The 26,518-nt window shown below is 44.2% G+C and overlaps 1 protein-coding gene across 1 annotated transcript in view; it reads right to left on the bottom strand.

Annotated features, from left to right (window-relative positions):
• PRMT8 (protein arginine methyltransferase 8) overlaps positions 1–20,814 on the bottom strand; it is an 889,949-nt gene extending 869,135 nt beyond the window's left edge. Inside the window, exon 1 of the mRNA XM_069628294.1 lies at positions 20,158–20,814. Coding sequence (XP_069484395.1) covers positions 20,158–20,226 — 69 coding nt within the window. The 5' untranslated portion in view covers positions 20,227–20,814. The remainder of the gene's footprint in view (positions 1–20,157) is intronic.
• Between the last annotated feature and the right edge of the window lie 5,704 nt (positions 20,815–26,518).

The raw sequence follows: 26,518 nt of genomic DNA, 5'->3' as shown, positions 1-26,518 counted from the left end.
TAGGTTTATTATATATTAAATTGTTTCTTATAAAATACGGACAGGCCTGCGGTGTACAAATATTTAAAATTGAACTATTGTTCAGCGATCAGGTAGCATTGCAAATACATGGATTGAATTTACTTATCATATTGGGAGACCATGTTACTCTATTTTTTCCCTGAGTAACCGAGAGGTTTCAGGGGTCCACAAGGAGAACCAATTCGGTAAAAATAACTAAATCCTGAAATCACTTGATGGTGGTCACTCGTGACACTATTAACAATATTTAAATAGGTTAGGTTATGCCAAAGGAATTAAATCCTAAATGTCAAATTATTATGGTGCCAAGTAGTGCATTTATTTTATGGAAAATCATCAAAACCGTGTGCTACAAACAAAGTCCACCCTTTGAAAAACTATGCCCATCAGTGTAACAGTGCAGTTTTTATTAGGGAGCAAGTCCCTTGTGCCAACATTTCCCTTTGTGCTGCCGAGTTAAGTTTCCCTAGATTCTCCACACAATCAACATTAAAATCAAATGCTAAGATTACTTCCCGAAAATTCCCCCTTTCAAACCAGTATAAGAGGATTTTTGCCAATCTTTCCAGCAAGGTGTCACAGAACTTTTCCAGATAATTCCAATAAATGTTGATCACTAATATTTTTGCCTTACTATTTTTTATGGTAATTTGTACCACCATTAATTCCCTGTGACTCTTTATCACAAATACGGACTGCCTGAGCACAGGAAGTCTTTACTACTACTATCAATCCACCTATGGGCCTACCCACTTCGCCGCTGATGGTGTTTTGGGATGACATATGGTAACCATCTCATACAACTGCCTCTAAAAGGAAGGTTTCTTGGAGAAAAACTAATTCATTCATGCTTAAATTGGCAGAAATCCTGGGGACCCCTATTAAGTGTTTAAAACCTCTGGTCTTACATCTGCAAATGCTAAAACCCCAGTTTCTTTGTCCCTTCTTTTTCCCCAGTCTTTATAAGAGCCTCTGTTAACCAGGACAAATCTTCCATTTGGGGAAGTTCAATTGGACCTACGATGGAAAGGAGTCCATTCTGGCTGTGTTTTATCCCACTGCACATGATATAATCAGCGGACACTGATAATTCTTGGGGACTGCGTAATGTAGCTATGCTCTATCGTTTATTGCATATAAATCAAATCCACATAATCTTAATTCATCAAGTGAAGATAAAATCACTTCTCTGACTATTCTAGAGGCAACAGTAATATCTACCATATCAACCCTTCTAACCAACACAATATTACTAGAATTAATTGAGCGTAACCTAGGAATGGCGTGAAAAATTGTCATAATAGTTCTTCTGTTCCAACAGATCTGGTCTTCTACAGGAAACATTGCTTCCAGAATAAAATATTTCTTGTCTGCCTCCGAGCTATTGTTTTAGCTGTCATCATCACTTCTGGCTGGACTTCAATCATGCTTACAATTCCATTCTGACTCTAAAGATCAGCCTGCAGGTCTAGTAACCCTCTTAAATTCTATTCACTGCAGAACCTGGTTAAGAAAATGAGGACCTTTGGAACTATCCACCAGCAGTTTGTTAGCAGTTCAATTCGGTGTACCAAAAACTGGCTCTCTACTTGAATCCATCTGGAAGACTTGTGAGATTAGAATGCTGCTCCGGCAGCATTTGCAGGGACATAATCTGCTCATTAGCATGCAGTGGTTGCTCCTCTGGGTCTACTGCAAGGTCAGAATTATCCTGGTTCTTTGTTGTTGCCTGTGTTGTCATTTTCAAATGATAGCAATACCATTTTGCTTTCCACACTTTTGCCTTGCTCTGAGCTTGCGCATCCATCTGTCCTTCTTCCTTTGAATTTATAGATCGAATACATTTCAATGAAGAGCCCTGATAGGATTTCTTTTTTTGTTCTTCCTTTTTTTCTGCAAGGCTGTTCCTTTTGAGCGCCATTTCCTATTTCCTCAATTTTACATGGACATGCAGAAGGGCTTTTATCAGGTGGCTGGCCCTCTTCTTCTCTACATATGATAGAGTCTGATTTAATAGAGCTTATTTGATGTTCCAGTCGCTTCGTCAATACAAGTAATGGCACCCAGTCTTACAAATTCATCGAGGAACTCTTGAGAGGGGTGAGAGTAGAAATATAATGAGTCTTCTGCAGGTTCTATATTCAATTTAGGGAGGTTTTGAGGTGCTATAATAGTTAGTTGTGAGGCCAATCTGTTAAACAAGGTTGGAGGTCAAGGTGGGGAACTTGGAATTAATAATAACTGGCAGAGTCTTCCCTGAAGAAAGAGTCATCACGCCAGACTGAATTTGTGAAATTACAAGGTCTGCAATGTTTTTGTTGTCTACAAATTGAGGAGGAAGAATGTTTGTATCAACTCCTCAAGCTTGAGAATCCACAAGATCCATGTGGATTTTTAAATCTGCAAGTTGGGAAATGTGATCACCTCACATAAGTTACAAGACTTGTACTAATGAATTTAGCACAATGTTTAGTGCGGCTATGGAGGAGGGCATTGGCTCTTTCACAGGGTGATGAGAATATTCAATTGAACTTGAAAGTGAAGATGAGTCTGCTGTCTCGTTTTGATCATCCATCATTGGTGATTCAAAGAAGGTGGGATTAGCGGACAAGGAGTCGGGCAAAGGGTCTTTAGCATTTTCTCGGCATTCGCCGGGCGAAACTCATCCCAGCTCCGACACTACAAGAAACTCTCAGAGAGGAGGCCTAAACAGGGGAGAGCCTAATGCAGAAACCTGCGGCGTGTCCCCATCATTGTCATGGTTGTCAGTCGATTGTCCAGGGGGTGAGACTCAATGCTAAATTGCACTAGAAGCGCCATACCAACACCTCCTCTATCATCCAGCACAGTGGTCTTCGGAGAGATTGAATAATGTTCAAAAGGCACACAGATGTTTTCAATCACTGAATCTGTAAAAGACTCAACTGACACTGTATAGCTTTATTTTCATCAACTTTTTAAATTATACATACCATCTCTGTGAGTGGAGAAATGCGGAGAAGTGGTATCAATCATGCACAGAACAATTCCTGCCGAAATAGAGAGATGTTTACAAGTGAAATCAGGCAGATGTGAAGAGATTTCTGGGAAGTCAGAGAGATGCTCAGCAAGAGCCCCTTCTGCAGGGTCACGTGGAGGTTTGCACAAGTGATTTTGGGTGCAAACTGACAATATCACTGGTACCTTCTGAATGAACCAAAGATGGATGCCGATTACTGACACTGTAAGCAACGGCAATGAGGGGAAGCAACTACCATGAGGAAGCTAAAATGAGACTTCAATAGATAAGAGATGGGACGCAAGGGAACATTGGAGAGTACAGCCTGCCAATCAAAACCCGAATCCCAAGTGTGATCTTGGAAAGCCAGTCAAAACACAGACCAGAGAAGTATGGAAGTGACTGCAGAGAGCAGTTGGAAGCTGCCACACACTCTTCAACTTGCAGTAAGGTTTCCAGAAAATGTGTAGTAGTAGCCATTGAGGATTAGGACAAGGAAAGCAAATGGGTATTGCACTCTGGAACTGTAGAAAGGTCTGGAAGCATTTTCAGTGCCGTTGACCATTGCGATCAGACGAGAGGGAGCTCTGTGCATTCTGGATATTGAGGTAAAGGTTCCCAAGCACAGGACAGTGCAATTGAACATTTGAATCAGAAGAAATAAACTACATTTTGGAACCAGAGTTCTTTTTTTTTTGGCTCTTTATCCATTGGAATGTATGACCCCGTGGTACGGTCCGTCCCCACAGCAGGATGGGATATGCATCCACATCATGTTTAGCATCAAGAGCATATCAGCGTTTTTTGGAAAGCTGTTGCCATGAGAACTTAATTTTGCATTGGAATATACAATGTTGATTTAATCTGAACATCTTGTTATCTGGGGATGCTGTACACTAATAACTAATTCCCAAATAACTCTTTAATAGAGTTTCTGTTGTTTTTGGCTGTTGTTTAATTATAAGTGAAGCACCATCTGTGAATACCTCTGAAAATAAATTATTAAGTACTGGTTATGTTATGTAAATGCATACTATAAAATATGTGGCTTTGTGTGCTTACTACATGAAAGTTAAACCCTGCATCTGGATACCATAGCATTGTTTGACATCAAGCCTCAGCAAATGGTGCTATTTTAACTTGTATGTTCTTTTCAACTACATTACAACATCATCATAATGCAAGTTTGCATTTGGCTGAATCAATAAAAACTGAATGCAAACATTATATCATATGTCAATGTATAGTACCATGCAAATCATGATTTTAGGAACAGAAGCCAAAGAAAAAAGTATAGCTAGTTAATACAGCAACTCTTCCATGAAAGGTTTTTTTTTATTTCACACACATTAAAAATTAATTTACATCAATACCCACTGGCATTAATTCACAGTTTCCAGAAGGAAGTTTTCTTTCATTCTTGATTAGTAGTGGATGGAGGACATGCCAGCGCTATGTTTAGAATGGATGACCTTCCTTGTATTTTGTTCTCATCCATTTATCCTATAAAATGTTTTATACGATAAATGGTTACTTCTTGGTGGATGTTTCTCTCTAGTGCTATACTACGAAAGAGTTTAGTGTCAGTGGATGTCCTTTCTTCCCATATCCTAATAACGGGAGCAAATATTTCATACAACCAGCAGAAAAAAATGTATTTATGTAAATCCAGGATAATAGCAATGGAACATTTTGGATGATTGGCCTTAGCCATTATCTCATCAGCACATTGCATTGATGCATAAATAGAGGATATCAATTAAAGATTCATCAGCATGGAAAAGAGGATATCAAGCAAAGATACATCAGCATGGATATCACGTACAAATGTATCGATCTGCTATCCTTCTGATGGTTGATTCCATTTAGATGTCTCAACATCCAGTGGTGAATCCCCCCTCCCAACTGTGTTTATAGCAATACAGAATTAATGCCATTTAGAAGGTTGAACCAAAAAAAAATGAAGTGATGCTGAGACCCAGAGTAACACTCTTCTGGACACTCTAAAGGAGAGACTGCCGGGTACAAATAACTCAAATACCTATCTCTATCCTACTTCATGCTACTACTTAATATTCTATTAACCCTCAACATTTTTGCATATATCGTTTACCCGATAAACATTTTAATTAAAATTAGTACCCGGAGGCGACGTTCCACGGGATACACTTAACGTGGATTGGCTTGTTTCCGAACCATATGACAGTGTAATCCTATGGACACACTAATGTGCATTGTGAGCCGGGTACACTCTTTTTTCTTCTTTTTTCTGGCGACCATGGAAAGGGAGAAGGGACCACACATAGTCCCTTCTCCCTTTTCCAAGGTGGCCAGTTTCCTCCCATTCGGAGCAACTTGCCCCAAAATGGTGCCTTGTTGCTCCGTACTAATGAAGCAGTACGCGCTTTCTAGTTTTCCTAGAACCAATGCGTACTGCGACTAAACCTTTTCAAACGGCAAAAGAAATGCTGCCTGCAAAAGTTTTGTCAGCCATTAGTGTTCCGGGGCTGCAGACTCAGGAAAACTAGTCTCCCGAGCCTGCAGACACCGGAATACGAATGGCAATAACCGCCTCGCCAGCAGGCCATTACCGCCTTATGGTAATGCCCCCGGGGCCACTGTCAAGGCCCTCGCTATGCTCGGGCCTGTAACTTCAGGCCACAAGGGCATTATAATAGGCGGTAATGGCCTGCCGGCTTGGCGGTTATTGCCACGATACCTGTGTGAACCCTAAAAGCGTACAATAAATCTATTTTTTCCCAATAGAAGCGAAAAATGCTAAACATAATAGAGACCAATCTAAAAACACGGTTCAGCTACTTCCATGAATTAAAACATATCTGTGCTATGCATGAGGGTGAATCTGTCAAACATGTTTCTTTCCTCAGCGGCAATGCAGGAAATTCATCAAGAGACTCAGGTAGAGCTAGGACATCTCACTCCCATATATTTGGAAGTCACTCATAACCGTATTGCTCTGTTTGTTCACATGTCTGTGCATGATTCAATACAAAGGTAAAGAGCCATATTCAACTCTTAGACAACCTGGGAATGTGCCACTACCATATTTTGTGCTGAAACCACCAAACTGGAATGCACTACTTTTAACCTAAAATGAGCTGTGTTTACTTCGGCTCATGAATGCTAGGGAGCATGTCTGTTAGTCCACTAAGTAACTGTTCTTTCCAGCGTATGTCAAGATCCAGACACAATTAACTTGAACACAATGTTTGCACGGTCAATATTTCAAGTAATGTGCTGAATAAATTGCATAATAAATAGAAAAAATTATTGTTTTTAATTTGCCTATTGGGATGCTTTATTTATTTATTTGTTACACGCCGAAAGCCCGACAGGCATCAATGCACTGCAAAAACACAGAAGGCTGCCCTTAAACCACAAGACAGCCTATAAAGATAATTGACCAGCACTAACTTATCTATTCTAACAGAAGTGTTTTTAATTTTTCCGGAAGGGGAGCATGTTCCTCTCCAAGCGTAGGGTCAGAGGGAGAAGGTACCAGCAACTGCCAGAAATGGAAAAGACCTACCATTACCCTGACTCGATTAGGTCTTGGGCAAACCAGCAGTTGACTATTGCTTGATCAAAGTGCTTTTTTTAGGCTGATAAATGATGAATCTACTTTCAAGTACTTGGGTGCTGAGCTATAAACAGACGTGTGTACCAGGATAAGAGTCTTGAATTGAACTCTGGCTTTAACAGGAAGCCAGTGGATAATTATTTTGGAGCTCTGATATGTGCTTGGCCCGGGGAAAGTTTTTTATGATAGGAATAACATCATTCTGGACTACTTGGAGTTCATATATGCAACACTTAGATGAACCCCCCAAGAAAGGCATTACAATAATCGATTCTATATAGAAGTGTTGCTCTAGCCAGTGTTTTGCCACTCTTGTCAGAAATCAGAGGTCTAATTTGTCTGAGTAACTTCAAATAATAATTAAGCAATATGACCCGATCGGCGGGGGCATTACCGACTCAGGTAATGCCCTGGGGCCCATAGTTATAGGTCCGAGCAGAATGATGGCCTTAACGAAGGCCCCAGAGCATTACCTGAGTCGGTAATGCCCCCGCCGCGAGGGTCATATTGCTATTAGTACCCCAACCCGCAAGATTTGAGTGACTGTGGCACTAAACGCATTTTTTTCTGCCCCAAAACATTTTGGGACAGAAAAAGACCCAAAAGAAACGACCGAGAAAATGGCTGCCAGGAAAGGGAAAACGGAGTTCGTTTTCCCTTTCCATGGCAGCCAACGGGAGAGGACGCGCTGGGGACAGAAGTGTTTCCAGCGCATCCGCTCCCATAAAAAATGAGAAGATGGTAAGTGGGCTTGGGAGGGCGGAATGGAGGGAGCGAAAAAAAAAAGAAAAAAATACATACCTGCGTTCCCGGCGTGGGACGATGGAAGCCTCCAGCCATGTGGAGGCGCGGAGCGAGTATAGCCCCGCTCCGAGTCTCTACACGGTTGGAGGCTGCCATCATCCCCCACCGGGGACAAAGGAGCCAGAAGGTAAGTGGGGTGGGGAGGGCAGGGAGGAGGGAGGAAAGGGGAGGGAAAACAAAAAAAAACCTTATCTGAGTCCCCGGCCGGGGGTGAAGACAGCCTCTCAGGCGTGAGGTGGCTCGGAGCGGGGATGGCCCCGCTTTGAGCTTTCTCATTGTCTGAGAGGCTGCCACAACCCCCCCGCCATGGACAAGGAGGCTGGAATCCCGGCTGAGAATCGAGGGATTCTTGGCCGGGTAACGACCCGGCGAGAACCAATCAGAATGCGTGTTGCATTCTGCTTGACTCTCGATGGGTACTAATGCGTGTTATGTTCTACACCACTGACCTAAACTTCAGAGCTCACAGAGAGGTCCAGCAATGTACCAAAGGTTTTAACCTTTTTTGAGTCGCATTGTTACAACCAGCCAGAACAAGGTTTTCATATCGATAATCTAACTTGGACCTCACGTAGGCAGAATCAAAAAGCAGCAACTCGGTTTTAGTGTTATTGAGACACATCCAATGCTCGGTCATCCACTGTTTTACAATTTTGAAGCTGGAATTAAGTTTCATTTAGTTCAAGTCATAATCCCCTTCAGGTTTCAGCAGGAGCTGAGTATCACCAGAATAGTTTGTAAAAAGAATACCCATTGCTGCAAACAGATCACAAAGGGGTTTGTATAAAGAATAAACAGGGCCGGGGATAGACATGCTACCTGCGGTACTCCATTAATAATGGATGCATGGACAGAACAGGCATCCCCCCAGTGCACTGCAGAGACCCTACACATTAGAAAAGACCAGATTCACAAATTGGTTCTGTGCAAACATTTAACAACTCTTTCCAGAGAGGCTAAATGGATTTCACGGTCCAACAAATCAAAAGCTGCTGATAAATAAAGCAGCTCCAACAGGTCACAGCCACCTTTATCCAGCATATCTGTTTGTAGATCAAGTAAAGATTCTCTGTGCTATGAAGTGCTCTCAAGTCGGATTGCCTTGAATGCAGAATTCTATAAGAAGCTCTGCAATTGTCTGGTGGCTATTTTATCAACTATCTTCAAAAGGAAAGATGAGTTGTTAATTGATCTGAGGCTTGCAGTGTCGCTTCGGCTCAGGCCAGCTTTTTTAATGAGGGGTGTGGCAGTGACTTCCTTGATACTATCCGGGATGACATTGTGTTGACAGAAAGCATTTACAAAATGAGTAAGAAATGGCCCAGAGTGGTCTCTATTTTCCAATATCACTTTGGGTGGCAGGGTAACTCCAGGGCAAGTGCTGGGATGAATTACACTTAAAACTTCCATCAGATCTGGCACAATTATGGCCCGAAAAGAACATTTTGGATCTTCCTCCTTCTCTCTGAGCTGATCAGACACAGGGGTAGGTGGAGCTATGTATGCAAGGGTGGTGCCAGTGTCACTTAAGTTATAAGTACTAATCTTGTCTCTTACAGCCAGAACCTTGTCTGCAAAGACGTGTTGCACTCTAAGGCAATCATCTCTAATCGGCACAAAGGTTGAAGGTTGAACTCTAGGTTTCTCCAGCTTCTTCAAGATCATAAAGAGCTGTTTGGAACTATTATCTGCTTTAACTATTTGATCTTTGAAGAAAGAATCTTTGCCTCGGAAATGGCAAGTTATAGGATCTCTCAAGATCCTTCTAAGCAGATTTATGAAAGTCAGAATTGGTTGTCAACCAAACAGGCTCTGCTTGTCTTTTTTTCTTTTTGATCTTTCAATTCCAAAAAAACCATTCATTATGAGAGTGCTTCTCTCTCACTGTGATAGTTCCTAGCGGTGCAACCAGACCCAACATTTGAGTAATGGATAGTTGAAATGCTGTTGCTGAAGACTCAGAGCTGTCCTCATCTGCCATATGCGCCATCACTAGACGTATCCACTTAGTAAAGTCAGATAGCTGATTTTTGAATTCTTAATTGGAATTTTCTTAAGTGAATTAGCCAGATGTTCATATTGCTGTGTCAAAAATATTTGAAATATTATTAAAAAAAAGTGATCAGACCAAATGCAAGATCTTAACATCTAAATTTCAGGAGGATATCCAATCTAGTATTTTGCCTTTGACATACGTAGTATTGGTATTACAAACTGTGTATTCAGTACTAGTCAGATTGAGCTCCAAATAAATTGCCTCAAGTCCACGGAAACACTAAACCAACTGTTAAAATCACAGAGGAGTAGGGTTACACTACCTGATTATTTAAGGGTTGTAAAAGCTGAATAAGTTCCTCATTAAACTGGGGCATGTCTCCTGTTGGCATACACGAGGAGAATATTAATACAATTAGTACAACTCAGCTTTAATTTAAGGTATCTTAATATTCTTTGGAACTTATAACGGTACAATATGTGATCCCCTTGGATACAATGGTTATCAGCATGAATGTAAAAGTTATACAACTGAGTCCAGGCTTTAAAGATTATCTGGATTGGTCCATCATTAGATTCATCCAATGATAATCACGTCTGGTCAAGAGTGATGAAGTAACTAAATTCCACATAAAAACCATATCAAACAACTTACATATTTTCCCATGACCTCTATACAATTAATATTTTCCTGACACAGTTATTGTGATAACCTCTTCCATTAGAGCATGTGTTCCTGCAGAACGTAGTCATTTCACAGTACTGCAAATAACATGAATCAGGTTTTTGTTCTCTGGAAGATGAAGGAGCGAGTCAGCCCAGTGGGAAATTGGCATGCAGTTCCCATGGATCTCAGCAGTGAGCATGATTGTAAAGGCATGTGATGTTGTAGAGCTTGGCATGTAGACCTTGAATTATCATACACATGACCAGAATTATTCAGATATTGAAGACATATTATTTAAGTTTAAACTGGTGCCACAGCTGCTGTAGTTACTGATAATACACACCCTATTTTGAACAGGTTTGATGATTTGCCAGAAAACCTTGCAGGACTAAAAAATGCTGTTGACAAAATAGTTGTTCTTAAAATGTCAGGTCAGACCACACCACATCTATCAGGCAAATTATGTTGGACTTCACAATAATACAACCGTCATAGTTCTGGTTTCCCATTCCTGTGAAACTTTAACGATTGAAAATTAATTGAAAAATATACTATAATGCATGTAAATTGCAAGAATACAATGGAATGTGAGTGCATTGTTTTTGGTTGAAAGAATACAGGCTTCTATAGTTGCATTTACTCCACATAATTTTGACCAGTAGAATTATTGTTGGATTTTGTAGTCCAATAATATATAGAGCTGCATTTAGAAGTGCAAGTGAACGTCTGCAGATGTCACTGCAAAATAGAATGTTGTTTCTACAATTCTAAAATCATGTTCAGAGGAGATGTAACATAAAAGGAGAACTAATGCAGCCAATATCTGAATCACTGTTAAATCATTACTGTTAACAGAGTGCCTTACAATGGCATACACTACGATCCTAGTGTTTTCTTCTGTGATCTTCGCTACTTGATGCAAAGAGGTTAGGATCTGTTGTAATTTACCAATTCTTGGTCGCATTTTTGATACAAAGGAATGCAGCCAAGAGTGATTAAAAAGAAAACAGTAGTTATTGAGTCACTTGTCATGATAATTGTAAGGACTCGTTGTACGACAATAAACAATGCAACTATTTCCTTAAGTGAATGGAATCTTGCAAGAAACAATAGATTTTTTAATCGACAAGAAAAGTACAAGCACAAGCCTGGCCTGACGCAGCTGAGCCCCAAGAATATGTATTAAAGGTATTTGAAGTTGTTCTGTCCCCCAGCCGGCCTTATAGGGCACTAGTGACTAGTAAGGCCCCACCCTTTACCTTTCTAAAGATATGCTCAGTGGTTTTGACAGTGCTGCTGAAATTATTGCCTGTCTAAAAAATTGGAATGTCCCTGTTTTCCAAAGCATACATTCTCCATGTTTTTCCTTACATGGGTGGTTAATTAATGTTTTTTTTCAATTGTGTGTCTTTCTGGATTCATTAAATATTTATATTTTTAAATAAATGTAGCTAGTGTAGCTGGACATTCCTTTCATTTTGATACCACAGTTCTACTGTTGTTTGGTCTGCTTTTGTGCGAGCTCACATACCTCATGAGGAATAATGCCTGCCCTCGCCCCTTACTTCTTTAAAGAGGCAACAGAGATGTATCTGTTGGACTGTGCCTATTTCACCTTTATAATTAGGATCATTGATGGCTTAGTAGTAGTGTAGGGCTGAGTAGGAGTGTTTTTGACTACTTATCAAGGGGTGAGGGTAGAGGAGGTTGTAGGAGGGGGTGCAAGTGTGGGGAGAGAGAGAGACTAAAAATGTTTCTGAGCGACTTAGAGGGGGAGAGGCTGGGGAAGAAGAGAGTTGGGGGAGAGAGACGCAGAGAGAAACTACATGAGAGTGAAAGACTGATAGGGAATGATATGATTGGTTATTTCTAACGCACTTAATATCCAGAGTTTTCTAAGCTCGGACCCGGGGATCGACCCTGTGTTACTCAGCGTTGTCTTGCTTCCAAGGCCAGCACGTTGCCCCTGAGCTATCCTCCCGAGACTGGGAAGTGGGAAACTGAGCAAGACACATTAACTCCATGTGAACTGCACTCAGGACCTGTACATGTCTATATGCTACCCCAAGTAATGTGGCATTTTAGTGCCTCCCACACCTTTCAATTAGGTAAATGTGATGCTTTTGGGGCATAAAAGGGTGATATCTAGTGCCCCTCTGCTGTGCACCTGGGACAGCTGTATGTAACTGTCTAATCGGGGTATAGCCCTGATTTCACCACATTAAAAAAAACATATGCTGAATGTTTACATGACTCTGTGTAACTAGTAAATCCTGCTGTTTTTGACCGGACTACTGTAACCCATGCCAGAGCCATTAATCGGGGCGTGGGAAATGGTCCAGTACTTGTAGAGTGCAGAGGCCCCTGCAGGGCCGGTGTGAATGAATCCCACACATCAGGGGCCGACAGACAAGAACTGATGTTTCATCTGATTAACACTGCGTCAGAAGCACACTGAGAGCATATGGAAGACAGAAGCCAGCTCTGGCCTGCAGTGTATACCTACCTCCCCTTCCCTCCTGCAATTAGCACCTTGCTGGCATCGTAAAGGCCCTAACTTTCACTGTGTGCCTTTGGGCAAGATGTAGCCATTATCTCTCCACGGGGGGGGGGGGGGGACTGGCCAGGGCTTAGCAGGTTTTAAAAAGCCAGAACTGACAGACAATGAAAACCGAAGCCAAATAAAACTGAAGAGAAAGGCAGGGTGGGAGTGAGGCACTAAGGCGGAAGCTGAGGTGTTGGTGGAGGTTAGTGTTAACAGAGGGGAAGAAAGATAAAAAATGAGGTTAGTGCTGGCCCTTATTACGAGTTAGCCAGTCCGGATTTAACAGTGCCGGTTCAATCGTATTGGCACCGTATTCCGGACCGGCTAACTACGAGTTCTGTGGCCGTGTGATGTTACACCCGCCATGTCTGACCTGGCGGGCATAACTCCACCGGCCACAGACGGACGTGGGAACACTAGCACCATTACCACATGGTGCCGGTGTTTCCACTTCCCCATTCCCATAGAGGCCTATGGGATTCCACGAGAATGGGGATTTACAGAATGCCGGCTCCGGAATTACCAGATCTCCATGGCTATAATGCCCCGGTAATTCCTGCAAGTCCGAGCCGGTAAATCCCTACAGGTCTGGTGGCAGCCTGCTGGTTTTACCGTCACGGCTACCTCCGGACTCGTAATGAGGGCCATTATCTCGCCACAGGGGTGGGCTGGCCAGGGCTAAGCAGGTTTTAAAAAGCCGGACCTGACAGACAATGAAAGCCAAAGCCAAATAAAACTGAAGAGAAATGCAGGGTGGGAATGAGGCACTAAGGCGGAAGCTGAGGTGTTGGTGGAGGTTAGTGTTAACAGAGGGGAAGAAAGATAAAGGATGAGGTTAGCGCATAGAAAAGGGCCAAGAAGATGAACACAGGAATGCAAAAAGTGGCAATAGACACAGAACAGGAGGGAGAGATGAAGAGAAGGGCCTGTGTAGCAAGGACAGCACAGGGGTGATCTAAAAGACAACACAAATTGGTCTGGAGTGGTTGCTTGGTTGATGGATGAAACGGGAATAGTAGAAGATAAAACAGGAAACAAAATAAAGGGAGGGAGATGGGAAAAGTGATGACATGCATACAATGACGAGGGTGGGAGGTGGGGGAAGAATCAGGAATTGTAGCTGAGAGGAATGCCTACAGCTAGAGGAGGGAAACTAAGACACTATTTCAGTAGATTGAGAGGAGAAGAGAAGGTGAAGGGGAATGAGAAACCGAGAGACTTGGAGGTGTGATACAGAAATGGGGGAATGTAGGTGAGAATCTGACAATGGAGTCAGAGGGAGATGGGAGAGATGAAGATCATAGCACTGATTGAAGTCGTGGTGAGAGACGGACCGGGAGAAATAAGGGGTGTGGAAACCTAGCGAGAGGGATAAAAATGAGAGGAGGACAGTAGTGATGGTCAGAACATATTGTATAGATCAAAGAGAAAGATGGATAGAATGGAGCAGGGCATAATGGGCAGGCTAGCGGTGAGGCAAGACCAGAGGTGCCTGAGGTATAATGAAAAAGATGAGAAAGTCCTTGGTCATGGTGAGAAAATGAAAGAAAATAAGAAGAGAACTGGTAGAGATACTTGAGAGATTTGGTCACAGGTTGTGTGAAACTGGTGGGTGTAAGAGAGAGCTTGGTGGTGTAAATGGCTATGCAAGCACAAGTAGCACACCAGCGCACCTGGCGGCTAAGCTCCACATATCTGGTGGCACATGCTCCTGACGCAGCAAATCAGCCAACTGGTCTGAATCACAACGAGCCTGAAAAGATAGGGCCCGCAATCAATCCTTCTCTTGTCACGCAACCACCCTCTGGAACCTGAACCTGCTAGCAGCTCAGAATTCCCCCATAATCCTTTGATTTTACAAATATCTCAAAACGTGGCCTCTTCAACAACACCAGACCAAGGACTAATGCCAATGAACACACAGACTGATGCACAGACGGTGACTCACAACACTGTTCTACTTTTAAAATGCCAGCCCAAACACTGGCTTCCGGCGCCCTGTACAGTGCTCCGCTGCTCTCAAACTAGGTCTGCGCTTTAAACAGTACAACTACAAAAATAAGCAACAGGAGGGTTAGAGAGCAGTGTTTGAAATAGACAAGGTGGATGCAAGGATTGGGAGCGCCAGAGCGAATGAGAATAGGCAGTGGCGGATGAGGAGAGACTCTCTACTCATCCTTCACTGCCTCACCCCTTCTGTTCTCCCCTTCTTCTCCAAGAGAGATAGGTAAATAGAAAAGGGGTTAATAAGGGAGAAGGGTATGTGCCAAAGCCAAGACTGAGAACAGAGAACAAGAAAGAAGAGTGAGAACAGGAAAGAAAGTTGAGGCTAGGAAGACAGATGGTGTGAAATAGAGAGGACCCCAGGTGAGTGAAGGGCGAGTAGGGAGGGGATGGGAAGGAAATACCAAACTGGATGAACTGACAAAAGAAGGCTTGGGACATTGGTTTGGACAACAAATTTATTAAGTAAGCCAAGTGCCTCTTTTTTGAAGGTTACCCTTTTTAATGGAGCTATTTTGGTTTCAGAACTATAGTGTAACTCCCATTGAAGTCTGGGAATGGTTTCACCTCCCTCTGGATCTTGGGTGCCTCCTACTCCACACTAGGTTATTTCCCTGTCTGAACAAGATGTATGCCTCCTACTTGGTCGTTTTGTCACAGGTAAGTGTCAGAACTCTGTCCTACCTGACAATTATTGGTATTGGTATTCAGGTTGGTTCTCAATAATTCCTGAAAACATATCCCACACTGACCGGCTAACATCTGAAAAATGTCAGGACATTTTCTGCTACAATATATCATTCTGCACAACACAAAACAACTTGCTCATACACCGTTTTATGGTCTGCACTGTTTTTTGTACATGTTGTTAATTTGTGTGGTGTTCCCAGTATTGTCCCTTGACTCACTCATGGCATCCTCACTTGTAGGCTATTTTCCTTTCCTGTCAGAAGGATGAGGAATTCCTCTCAACTCACACCTTTGGCTGGCGTCACCGGCCAAGGAGTGAATTCATAAGCACGGGTAGTCTCATACCCGTACATAGATTTCAGTTGCCTCTCCACCACTAAGTCAGATTTCACCCACCTGGGGAATTCAGAAGGCTGAGTTGTATGGGTGCTGTTGAAAATAAGCTGCTGTGTATAGAGGTGGATATGGCTGGGGCAAGGCTTTTAACCAGGTTGGAGTCCGGCTGCTCAGTTGCTTTTGTCGCACCCAGTTCTTTGGGCCTATGACTGTGGAAGAAGATGCACATGTTGCAATGTGTGTGTATGAGGCAAGAGGGGTCATCGGTCTTGGGAATGGTTGCACGTTGAGACAAGTATGCAGCATAGGAGAAAGGCATTAACATTAGGGGACGCATTGTTGCTTTGTGCCCTGGGCACCATATTGCCTAGAAACTACCCAAACATACAAGGGGCCTCATTACGAGTTAGGCGGTATTCTGGCAATAAATACGTCGGAATACCGCAGAACTGAATTACCATTACCACTTCTTGGTCTGGTGGAATTACCGCCAGATTACAAGTGGCAGCGGCAGTCGCCATTTTTTTATGAGTCCATAGGACTCTATGGGGCTTTTTTAGCAGAATTACTGCAGCAATTGTGTTGATTTTTCGGCTGAGTGTTGGAGGAATTACCTCCACTCCGGGGTAATACATGTAGTATTGCGGAGCTGGAATATTGGTGGTACTTCCATCACTGTCTATTTTTCCCCGCTCTGCCTTAAAGTGATTTAACAGCGTGCCACCCGTGACATTAGCAAAAATATTTCAGTATAGCAGGGAACTGTATGGAAGGAAACAGTTAATTATTTCATTATGGAGAGCACTCCGCCTTTTACATGAAACACATCTCACACATAACATAGAGGCAGCCTATGCGGATTTTAGGGGAGGGGTCTTTTGGGAGTTACAAGGTTTTCATCCAAATACACAACTAATGCAATGATGATGTCAAATACAGACTTAGCGTGCAATGCATGTAAGCTTGCAAGATACAGATAGAAAGGTGCAACAAAACAAACATATTTTTATAAGCAGCTTTCTTCTCACGGGCTTGTTTCAAGCATATACAGATCTATTCCACGCGGATCTTCGGGGGGGGGGCGCCTACAAAATATGCCCGCATCCAGCAATGTTTGCACACATGATGACGTCATCACTCATGTTATGTTCCATATGTCAAAGATGTAACCACTGAAGTATGTATCTGCAATGAACCAAGACATCCTACTGCTGGGCTGCCTTCAATGTAACCCTGAACAAAGCCTACTTAAATTCGCTTGACATAGCGCCTCGATGCCTTTGGGCTGTAGTGCGCTCTACAAATACAAAAAATAAATAAAAGAAAATAAATAAAAGATAAATAAAAAGAAAACAGTCACCTGCTTGATGGATGAAGGCAGGCAAAACCATTAATTATCTGATGAACTTCCCTGCCAAACAGTGAAACAAGAACTTCTTGCCTAGGTTGGCACTCATGACAGGCACTGCTCTTCTATAGTGGCCTTTTCAACGACCTTCCCATGTATTTGGGCTGCTGGCTGGTGACTATCCTGTTGTTTTTTACCCATCCTGCTGGTGGTTATTACAGTAGAGAATGTGCAGCAACATCATGCAGGCTCAGAGTGCAGGGCGCGGACTTGGCCAGCATTGGTGCCCAGTATTGTCACGTTCCAACTCATTGGTATACATGAAAATGGATAAATAGTACAGAGCGCCAACCTAGGCCATCAATGCCGTGAGTAGCACTGAGCCAGCCCAGGATGCAGAGACTCTGGCCAGTGCACGCTGTTGTTGATTGTTACATTACTATAACCGATTGACAGTTGAAATAATCAAGATGCCAAAACACCACAACATTATCAAGCTGGGATCAGAAATAAGTGCCTGGGCTCAGAAATAGCAGAGCCCTGTCAAACCCGCCCACAAATTAAGCACTAGTATCTGAACGGTCCTCAGCAGGGCACCTGTAGGTCGGGAAGACATCACCATCTAGGGCCATATTAGAGAAACGTTGCACATGTGCAAGTGTAGTTTTTCACTGCATTAGGAGTAAGACAAACATTGATATGGTGTGAAAAATGTAAGCGTTCAAAGTATTTTTGCCCCAGGGCCAACTTAATACAGTAAAATAATACCTTGAAGACAAACTTTGCTGTAGTAAACACTGAATTTAACAAATATGTTTTTTGTAGAAGGGCAAGTGTTTATTCCCTGCAAAATTGCACTTGCACTAGTACAAAATGTCTGTAATCTGGTCCTGGTGGTGAAATGTGGCGTTGACGGCTGCCCCAGGGTCAAATACAGAGAGAGACTAGCGGTTTAAAAGGAACCATCAGTTAAGTAAAATCTGATCCGCCGGACACACGGCGCTCTGCGGACAGCTCTGGCACACGTGCAAGCATTACATAGCCCGCCATCCCCCGGCTCTGCTAACGCGCCGCCACGGCGGGTTAATGGAGCAGCGGGAGCGCGCGCACCACACGCCTGCGCTTCACTGGTGCAGCTGCGCCGCGGCTGCTATTTATAGAAACATGCTCTCTAGCGGAATACGTCCTATGAAAGGAAATGCGGTTGTGGGAGTGTGTGGGGCGCGGAGTGGGAGTGGGGGTGGGGGTGGGGGGGGGTGCGGGGAGGAGTGCGCGCAGTGCTTGTTATCGCTTATCCACGCATGAAACCAGCTGGTCCTTCATGCGTCCTGAGGAGACAGAACAGCGTTTTCTGACAGAAGTGCGTGATGTGCGCCCCTCACCGAACACGCGTGGCGGTTTCTGACAGAACTGGTGATTTGTGCACTCACAGAACACGCGGAGCGTTTTCTGACAGAACTGCGTGATGTGTGCCCCTCACCGAACACGCGGAGCGTTTTCTGACAGAACTGCGTGATGTGTGCCCCTGAGAGAACTGCGTGATGTGTGCCCCTCACCGAACACGCGGAGCGTTTTCTGACAGAACTGCGTGATGTGTGCCCCTGAGTGAACTGCGTGATGTGTGCCCCTCACCGAACACGCGGAGCGTTTTCTGACAGAACTGCGTGATGTGTGCCCCTCACCGAACACGCGGAGCGTTTTCTGACAGAACTGCGTTATTTGTTACACTCGCCGACAACAGCCACCGTGCAGTGCTGCGGTGGGAAGACACATCTTTGCAAAGGGCGCGCGGTATTCAAGAAACGGCCGCTGCTTAGTATTTTCATTCAGAAATGCCTGTTGCAAAATGTGAATTGCCAGAATATTCCCGAAACAACGTTACGGATTGGAAAGTCACCAAGCTGCGTTTCAGCCAGAGTGCAGTTGGGCTATTTCCCGCATGGCATGTTGGCGTGAACTACGGGAAGAGTGAATGAACGCTGGTGTCAGCCCACTTCACAGCCGCATGCTGGGTAGAGTGTGCGCTACTGTGGCCGGAGGGGGTGGGGGCGTGATGAGTTGGGTAGCAGTATAGTACATTAAAGAGACTGAAACGAGGAACTGGTGCGGCGGCCTTTATAAAAAAATCTAAACTAGAACATGACATGAATTCTGAGAACAAAGGGTACACTGCTTTTCGAAGAGGTGCGTGCCCCTCTGTAGACCCATGCAGCGCTGTGATAGTGCTGTAAATATTAATATGATCTGGTGTTTATTAGGTGAAGTATCGCACACTGTCGGTGACGGGAAAATGTGCTCGTGTTTGTTGTAGGGGGGAGCAGTTCACTGTGACACACTACAGCGTTTGTTGTAGGGGGGGGAGCAGTTCACTGTGACACACTTCAACGCTTGGGCTGTGTTCTGATCCTGAGTGAACCCCTCCGGAACAGTGGAGATGTATTTATAAACTGAGATTTGAGTTCAGGACCCTGGACAGCTCCCCCCGGCGGCTCACGCGCCGCACAGTCACTGCTCGGGAAAACATGTGCGGTTGCACTGCAGCCCGGCGCGTGGACAGAGGCTGCAGTGCTTTCAGAGGGACCGCTGCATCCAGCCAAGAGCTGCAATGCCTCGGAGCGCCTATGTCAGCCCCGCGGGGGGAGGGGACACCCCTCAACAGTTTGGAATTCTTTAGGACAATATGGCGCATGGGGGTATGAGCCGCGTGATTGTCACCTGTGGAATGCGAGTTAAATGCCTTTGGGACGAAGGTCGACAACATACGGAAGGGTTTGATCTACGCACCACTCACTGGCCATACACCGACTAAACCACCTTGTAAGGAGCACCTCGAATAACCCGGCGGACGAGCTCGCTGTAAACCTAGAGAACTGTTAGCCACGGTGGCAAGTCCATAAACAGACATTCGATAAGATAGATGGACGGGCGGGTGCACGGGCGGGTGCAGGGCAGGCAGGGAGAGTGAACAAACAAACAGATGGATTTCATAGATAGACGGGTAGGCAGGCAGGGAGACTGCCACACGTATAGTTAGACGGACGGGGCGACAGGTTCACCCTTGGGCACAGAGCCTGAGCGGTTTTTTCGTGTAAACCCTCTACGACCCTCCCCCCCCCCCCTGAACGTGTAAGATATATCCCGGTCCTACCTCGGTGCTCTCGGACTCCGCCATTTTCCTCCTCAGGAGCAGGCAGCGGGAGGAGTGCTTCATTCCCATAAGAGCCAGACGGGGATCGCTTCAAAATTCAGAAAACAAAACCCAGAGCGTTCGCCTCGCAGTGCTAGCTCTTCTTAGCCAGCGATGCCGGCGTCCCTTCCCCTCTTGAAGGACACTATGCACTGCTCTGGGGGTCGGGTAGCAAAGATGTCCCAACTAAGTAGGCCAACTGCAGCTCTCCCAGAAGAATGTACCGTTCAAGGAAGTAAACGAGAAAGACGTTAACATCGGGCTGGTGTATGCACTCGCGGCTTCGTGCTTTGCCAGTTGGGGGGGTAGACACTGATCCCTGGACACTAAGAGCAGAGAGCTCCGCAATAAAAGCACTACCCGCTTCTCCCGTCTTATTTCTCCCGGGGAAACTTGGCTTCTAAGAATAGAGTGCGCTTATTGCAGACCCCCCGCCCCATCCTTCTTGCCGCCGAGTCCTGGAAGGCGAGCAGGTTCCCGGCTCCGCGCGTGCAGTTTCCCCAACACTGCCAGACTTCTTCTCCCTTTGCTCTAGGAAGGGAGGCAGGCAACTTTTCTACTTTCTGAAATGCCGGTTCCTCGCTCCTCTGTGACAGGGCGAGATTGATTCTCTGTGTCAACGCGTTCACTCTTCCAGGCTGCCTTTAATGTGATCAGCGGCTTCAAGGGGTGGGGGGGGGGGGGGGAAGGGGGCGGGTAGGCAATCGTGCATGGAGAGGGGGATATGGGGGGCAGAGAAAAGAGAGCAGGGGGGGAGATGAAGAGAGATAGAGATTGAGCCATGCAGTGAGAATGAGGAGTTACATAGAGAGTGAGGGAGAATTAGAGACACTGAGCGAGAGGAGAGCAAGAGACATACCTAGGTGTGTGTAAGAGAGCGAGATAAAGGAAAACAGAGGGGGGGATGGATAGCGACAGGCAGAAAGGAAGATTGACAGAGGGGTAGACTGTGTAAGAAAGAACGAAAGGAAGAGAAAGACATAGAGAACGAGAGAAAGGCTCATAAAGAGCACATATGGATGGAAGGATGGAGTGAATGAGGGTTAAAGGGACAGAATGAAGGATGAGAAAAAGACATCAAGGCGAAGAGGCATCGATAGGGAGGAGTGGGTGAATGCGTGATTGTGTAAGAGATAGAAGGAGAGAAAAGAAAGAGGAACTGAGAGAAAGAGTCGCAAAATCAATGTAGCACTGGGAACAAGAATAGCCCGTGCAAAACACTATCTCCAGCAACATATAGCTGCATATAGCATCACAGACCCGACTGCTGGTTTTCTGATCGCACGTGCATCTCATCACCAACCAAGACGAGCTGGCCGCCAGACTAAACAAACGAGAATACAACACCCAGGACAAAGGGCAACTGGAGACGAAAAGTAATGGGTAATGCCACAGTAACTGTTGTTACATGGCAGCAGGCGCGAGAGAGGGGCACAGCCTTCCTCCAAGGTCAGTGCCCCTCTCTGTCTCTCAGATAGGGGAGTCAGTCAGCAGGGTCTGGCACATGAAAGGCAGGAAGGGTGAGGTAATAAATACCTCACCCTTCGAGGAGGATATAAGGGGGCAGTGCACCCGGGAGACCCTGGATGCCTAGGCAGGTTAGTCAGCTGCAGGCTGGCCTTGGGGGGTTGGCGCACAGCCCCCAACACAGTACAAAGAATAAGGCCCTCTTGGGGCCTATATAATGAGCAGGAGAAGCTCCTAAAACACAAACTGTTTTGTCGACCCTGCACAGGGACCCAAACAGTACCTGGGAAGTTCACTGTTAACTCAGTGTCTTCCCATTCTTTTTCTTTGCCTCAAAAACCCTCCCACCACAGACAAAGGGGAGAAGAACATCGGAAAGAAACTGAGGACACCGTACGGTGGCCCCAACAAGTCGTGGGACAAAAAAGGTGGCATGGGCCAGAAGGGGTCATCTCTGGACCCAGTGCCCAAAAGGATGATTTATTATGATTACGTGTATTGTTTATGTACCTATAACCATATTTGTATCAATAAAATCCTACAGCCTTTTATTGCCAACACTTGACCAAATTGTTGTGGTAAACCTTTTAAGGGGGAGGGGGCAAGGGCCGTGAGGCATGACGCCATCCCACAAAACAACATATGTATGACTGCTGCATATGGGTTCAACAGTTATGCAGACTGTCAAACATGAGCCTGCATGACCTAAAGACCAGCTACAACTTCGTCTATGTGGTAAACGAACACCTCAGGCAAGCGCTAACCATGTACAGTGCAGGCTCATGGCCACACATCAGAGAGGTTGACACAAACAGAAATGGAAGCTGAGGGAGGCGAGGCCAACAATTCTCTTGCACTCTCCAAGATACACAGATACAAAAGCGACACATGTTCTCAGTGCCTCTTAGAAATAAAATGAATTACCAAACATGTTTAACAACACATGCGCCTCATACAAGGAGACATGTTTGGCGTAGCTGTCAGACAGGTTACAGGTCACACACGACATGAAATGTAACACCAAAAGTGTTCCAAACTATACGTTGCATTGTAGATTGATAACTATCAACGATGGGATTGTAATCCAGAGAGGGATTGTGAGTGACATCTGCTAAACAATGGGAGCAAAGATGGAGTTGTCTAGAAAATCACTCAGGACCCAGAGGTGCAATGCAACTTTTTATTGATAATTGATTATTTACAATGTTATGTTGCGTACAAGCCCCTCAGCATTCCTTTTTTGCTCCCTTCACAGTCTCATGGCCTAGCGATAAAGGGGTGGATACACAAGGCAAGAATCATACATGGACAACTTGGGTCAACACATTTTCTTGGGGTCCTGTCACGTTAGCCAACCCGCTTCTAGTGCCACCCTTCCTGACATGGAATAGGCACCAGAGGCCTGGGTGGTAGGGAAAGTGCCATATTATTACTCAAAAGATCAGTTGTTCATGATCGAGGTTGAAACCCTCCATAGTGGCAGCAAAGAGGTAGATCCAACACGCATCACACTCTCTCAGTATGCAAGTTCTATCTCTTTTTCTCAATGTGGCTGGTACAGGTTGGATGGCTGAAAATCTGATGTCTGCCAAGTCGCTTAATGATTGAGGTATATTCACAAATTTCCAATCATGAGGCCACCAATTGATTGTTTTTGGAATGATGTTTATACATCCAACTGTTTGGCATGATTCTTTCATTAGAAACAACTTTTGTAATGTTTTATCCAGGAACTGTGCTTACCTGTTATCTCAAGTCACTCCTGCTTGCCACAGCATGTGACTTAAGTACTGAATTCAAAACGTTTACTGGAACATGCACTCTTGACATAGGACCTTATGAATTAATCCATTCGAATATCGGGAATTGCAGAAGTAACATTCAAAATGACTAGACTCAGCAAGATAAATATCCTTGCATTTGATCCAGTGACCCCACTTTAAAGGTTCACAGCCATAACTACCTGTGGGCAATTCTTCTCACATGTCACGGATTTAAAGACACGGCACACTCCAGACCAGTACTCTTTCCACTGGCCAAGGATGTGGCTCACAATAAAAACACTTTCAAGTTTATTAGTTTCAGATTCTGCTTTGAGAAGACAGCCAACCCGTCTCACAACCCACCTTGACGTACACCCCGTGTCGCAATGGACCATGAATCAGGCCGGTGTAACAATGAAATATTTTTTTATTTTTTAAATTCAAATCAAAATCAAACAGACTCAATATAGGGCAGCAATCACCAGTGTGGTGGTAATTACGCATCAAAATGATAGGATACATTTAATTTAATTTTCTGAAATCAGACACATCAATGTAAATATGAATGAAAGCAAGATTACTTTTTGGTAATACTTTTAAATGGCACACTTGTTATGCATTCCCACCGCAACACTCCCACAAAACCCCTGTTAACTAAGTTTTGTGTGGGTGGAGAGGAGTAGCAAGAAGTCAGGTATAATAGGCAAAAATCTCTGAATGGGAGGCCAAAATCGGATTGAAAACCCTTGAAAATGAGCAAAATAACACTCAGAATTCACTGAATAGTTATTTTACATGTGCGGTGTAACGAATAAGACAGGAATTTGTGTGGCTGTACTAAAGAGGCAACAAAACCTACAAGCTACAAGGCAAGGTACTAAACAGCATGCATACAGGTGAGAAAATCGACTTTAGGAAGGAAAAACAATGCAGCAAAAATAACACATGGCAAAGTTGCAATTTCTTAGTATTCACGGGTTTAAAACAAGCAAATAACTTAGAAACTGAGCTAAACAGTCAATATCGAAAATCGATGTTGCTGGAGAGGTACAAAGGCACATAATATGTATGATACTAAAGTGAAAGGGTGACTCTTGATAAGTGACAGTATAGGATACTTTATAGGAAAGGAAACACTTTAACGGGCAAAATGATTTGGTCTACTGCAACTATATTTTAGTGGCTAGATATTTATAGAAAGACATGCTGCGCAAGGAGGTTAATTTGCAAGGTTAACCTATTCACGCTGTGTCCATCTCTATGGGATATTAATTAATTTATTCAAAATAGTACTAAAGACTTACATAAGGGACTGAAATAATTTGGAAAGAATTGCGCTTACACATGGAGACTAACACAGATTCTTCTAAGAACAGGATACACAGAGGATTCTGACAATTTAAGAAGTTACTAGGGTATTTATATGACTGTTATAGGGTTGGACAGAATGCAATGTAACAGAGAAATATATACAGCTTTTTGGTTGCTGGGGAGGGTAATACTTACAAATGCACTTGAATTGGGTTGTTTGGACAGCTAACTGGGTCTCTGGACAGCGGGACAAGGATCTGGTCACTGTGCAGCGGCTGGGCTCTCCTTTAAGGGAACAGCGGGGCAACCAGGGTCTTGTCACAGTGGACAGTAGGGTGCATCAGCTGGGAAAGGACAGGTCTGGTCACTGGATTCTCACAAACGGGTCAGCAGCCTTTCCCCCTTACTCCCTGAATTATTGGTATTTTTGTAGGGTTTAGTTCTGGATAGTGGATTTGCCTGGTAGTTAGGCCTGGATAGGAGGTTCTGTCTGGATCTGGATCAGCTACCTCTGGCCTGGCTCTGGAGTCTGGAATCTTGCAGGGTGAATGTGGAATGCTGGATCTCTGGATGTTGAATGCCCTGATTTTGGAATTTTGGATTTGTGAATGTCCTGACTCTCTCTATGCCTCCTCCTTTTATAAGCAGAATGACATCAGAGGATTTTCCTTATGTGGGCGGAAATTACCTGGACATCCTTCTAAGATAGGATAGGTTAGGCTGTGGATGTCGCCCCCTTCCTGCAAGCGGATTGGATCCAGAGAAATGCATCAGTGAAACAGAACCCTTGCGCAAAACCAATCCGGGCTCTTAAACCAAATCCAGACTGAATTAAAATTAGTGGAAGAAAAATTGCAAAAGAGCCAAGATTCTGAGGTAGGATTGGAAAATTATATTAAACAGCTAAAAGAGGACTTGGCTCTACAACAGCAAAATAATTCAGGCCAAGAGGCCAATTAAATGCATTAAGAGTGGAGTGTCAAGAAAAGGTTGATTCTTTTGAAGAGACTCAACTGAAATTAAAACAAGTGAAATACAATAACGCCAGCGCAGAGCAAATGGTCACTTTACATACCCAGATAAAAAAATTGGAAGAGCAAAGTAATACAGTAATTATGAAAGAACTACACTTTCAATCAGAATGTGTTGAAGAGTGCCAGAAATTAGGTGCCATAACACAACAAAGGGATGACTTGGCTGAACAAAGGGGCACTCTGTATCAGGAGAAAGAGGCCCTATATCAGGAAATTTGCAATTTAAAAACCAATCTAGTGCGAAGGGAGTCAGACCTTCAGGGACTGACTGGCATAAAAGAAGAATGTGAAAAATGAATGGGACATAGGAGACAAATGGAACTCGAGTTGGAGCATGTCATAGAGACTCTAAATGTGCAGAAAAGGAAGGTTCACCTCCTGCAACAGAAATTGTCTCAGTGTTCCCAGACCATACAGGTAGCGCAAAGAGATTATGAGGCCCTCTGTGAGGAGAACAATGGACTCCACAAGCAGGTGGCAGCTTAAGAGTGGATCATAGAGGCCAGTCAAGCCCTGATAGTGGACCAAAAAGCTCAGACTGTTGCCTACTATCAAAAGGGTTGGTTCTGAGAAGGAGAAACTAGGGTGTTGGGAGAAAGAGTATGGCAGGCTAAATCCACATTTGAGGGACCCCAAACAAGTAGAGAGGAACAGGGTTATCCCTGATCAGTGTGATGCCCTCTGTACTAAGGACCTCTACCCACTTACCAATTTGTATGCCCAAGGCACTGCTGACTTCATGTCCGC

This window comes from Ambystoma mexicanum, chromosome 12 (assembly GCF_040938575.1).
Source record: "Ambystoma mexicanum isolate Mex_15411 chromosome 12, UKY_AmexF1_1, whole genome shotgun sequence".
Taxonomy (NCBI): Eukaryota; Metazoa; Chordata; class Amphibia; order Caudata; family Ambystomatidae; genus Ambystoma; species Ambystoma mexicanum.
The sequence above is the reverse complement of the archived record's forward strand: the minus strand, read 5'-3'. Positions and strand labels throughout refer to the sequence as shown.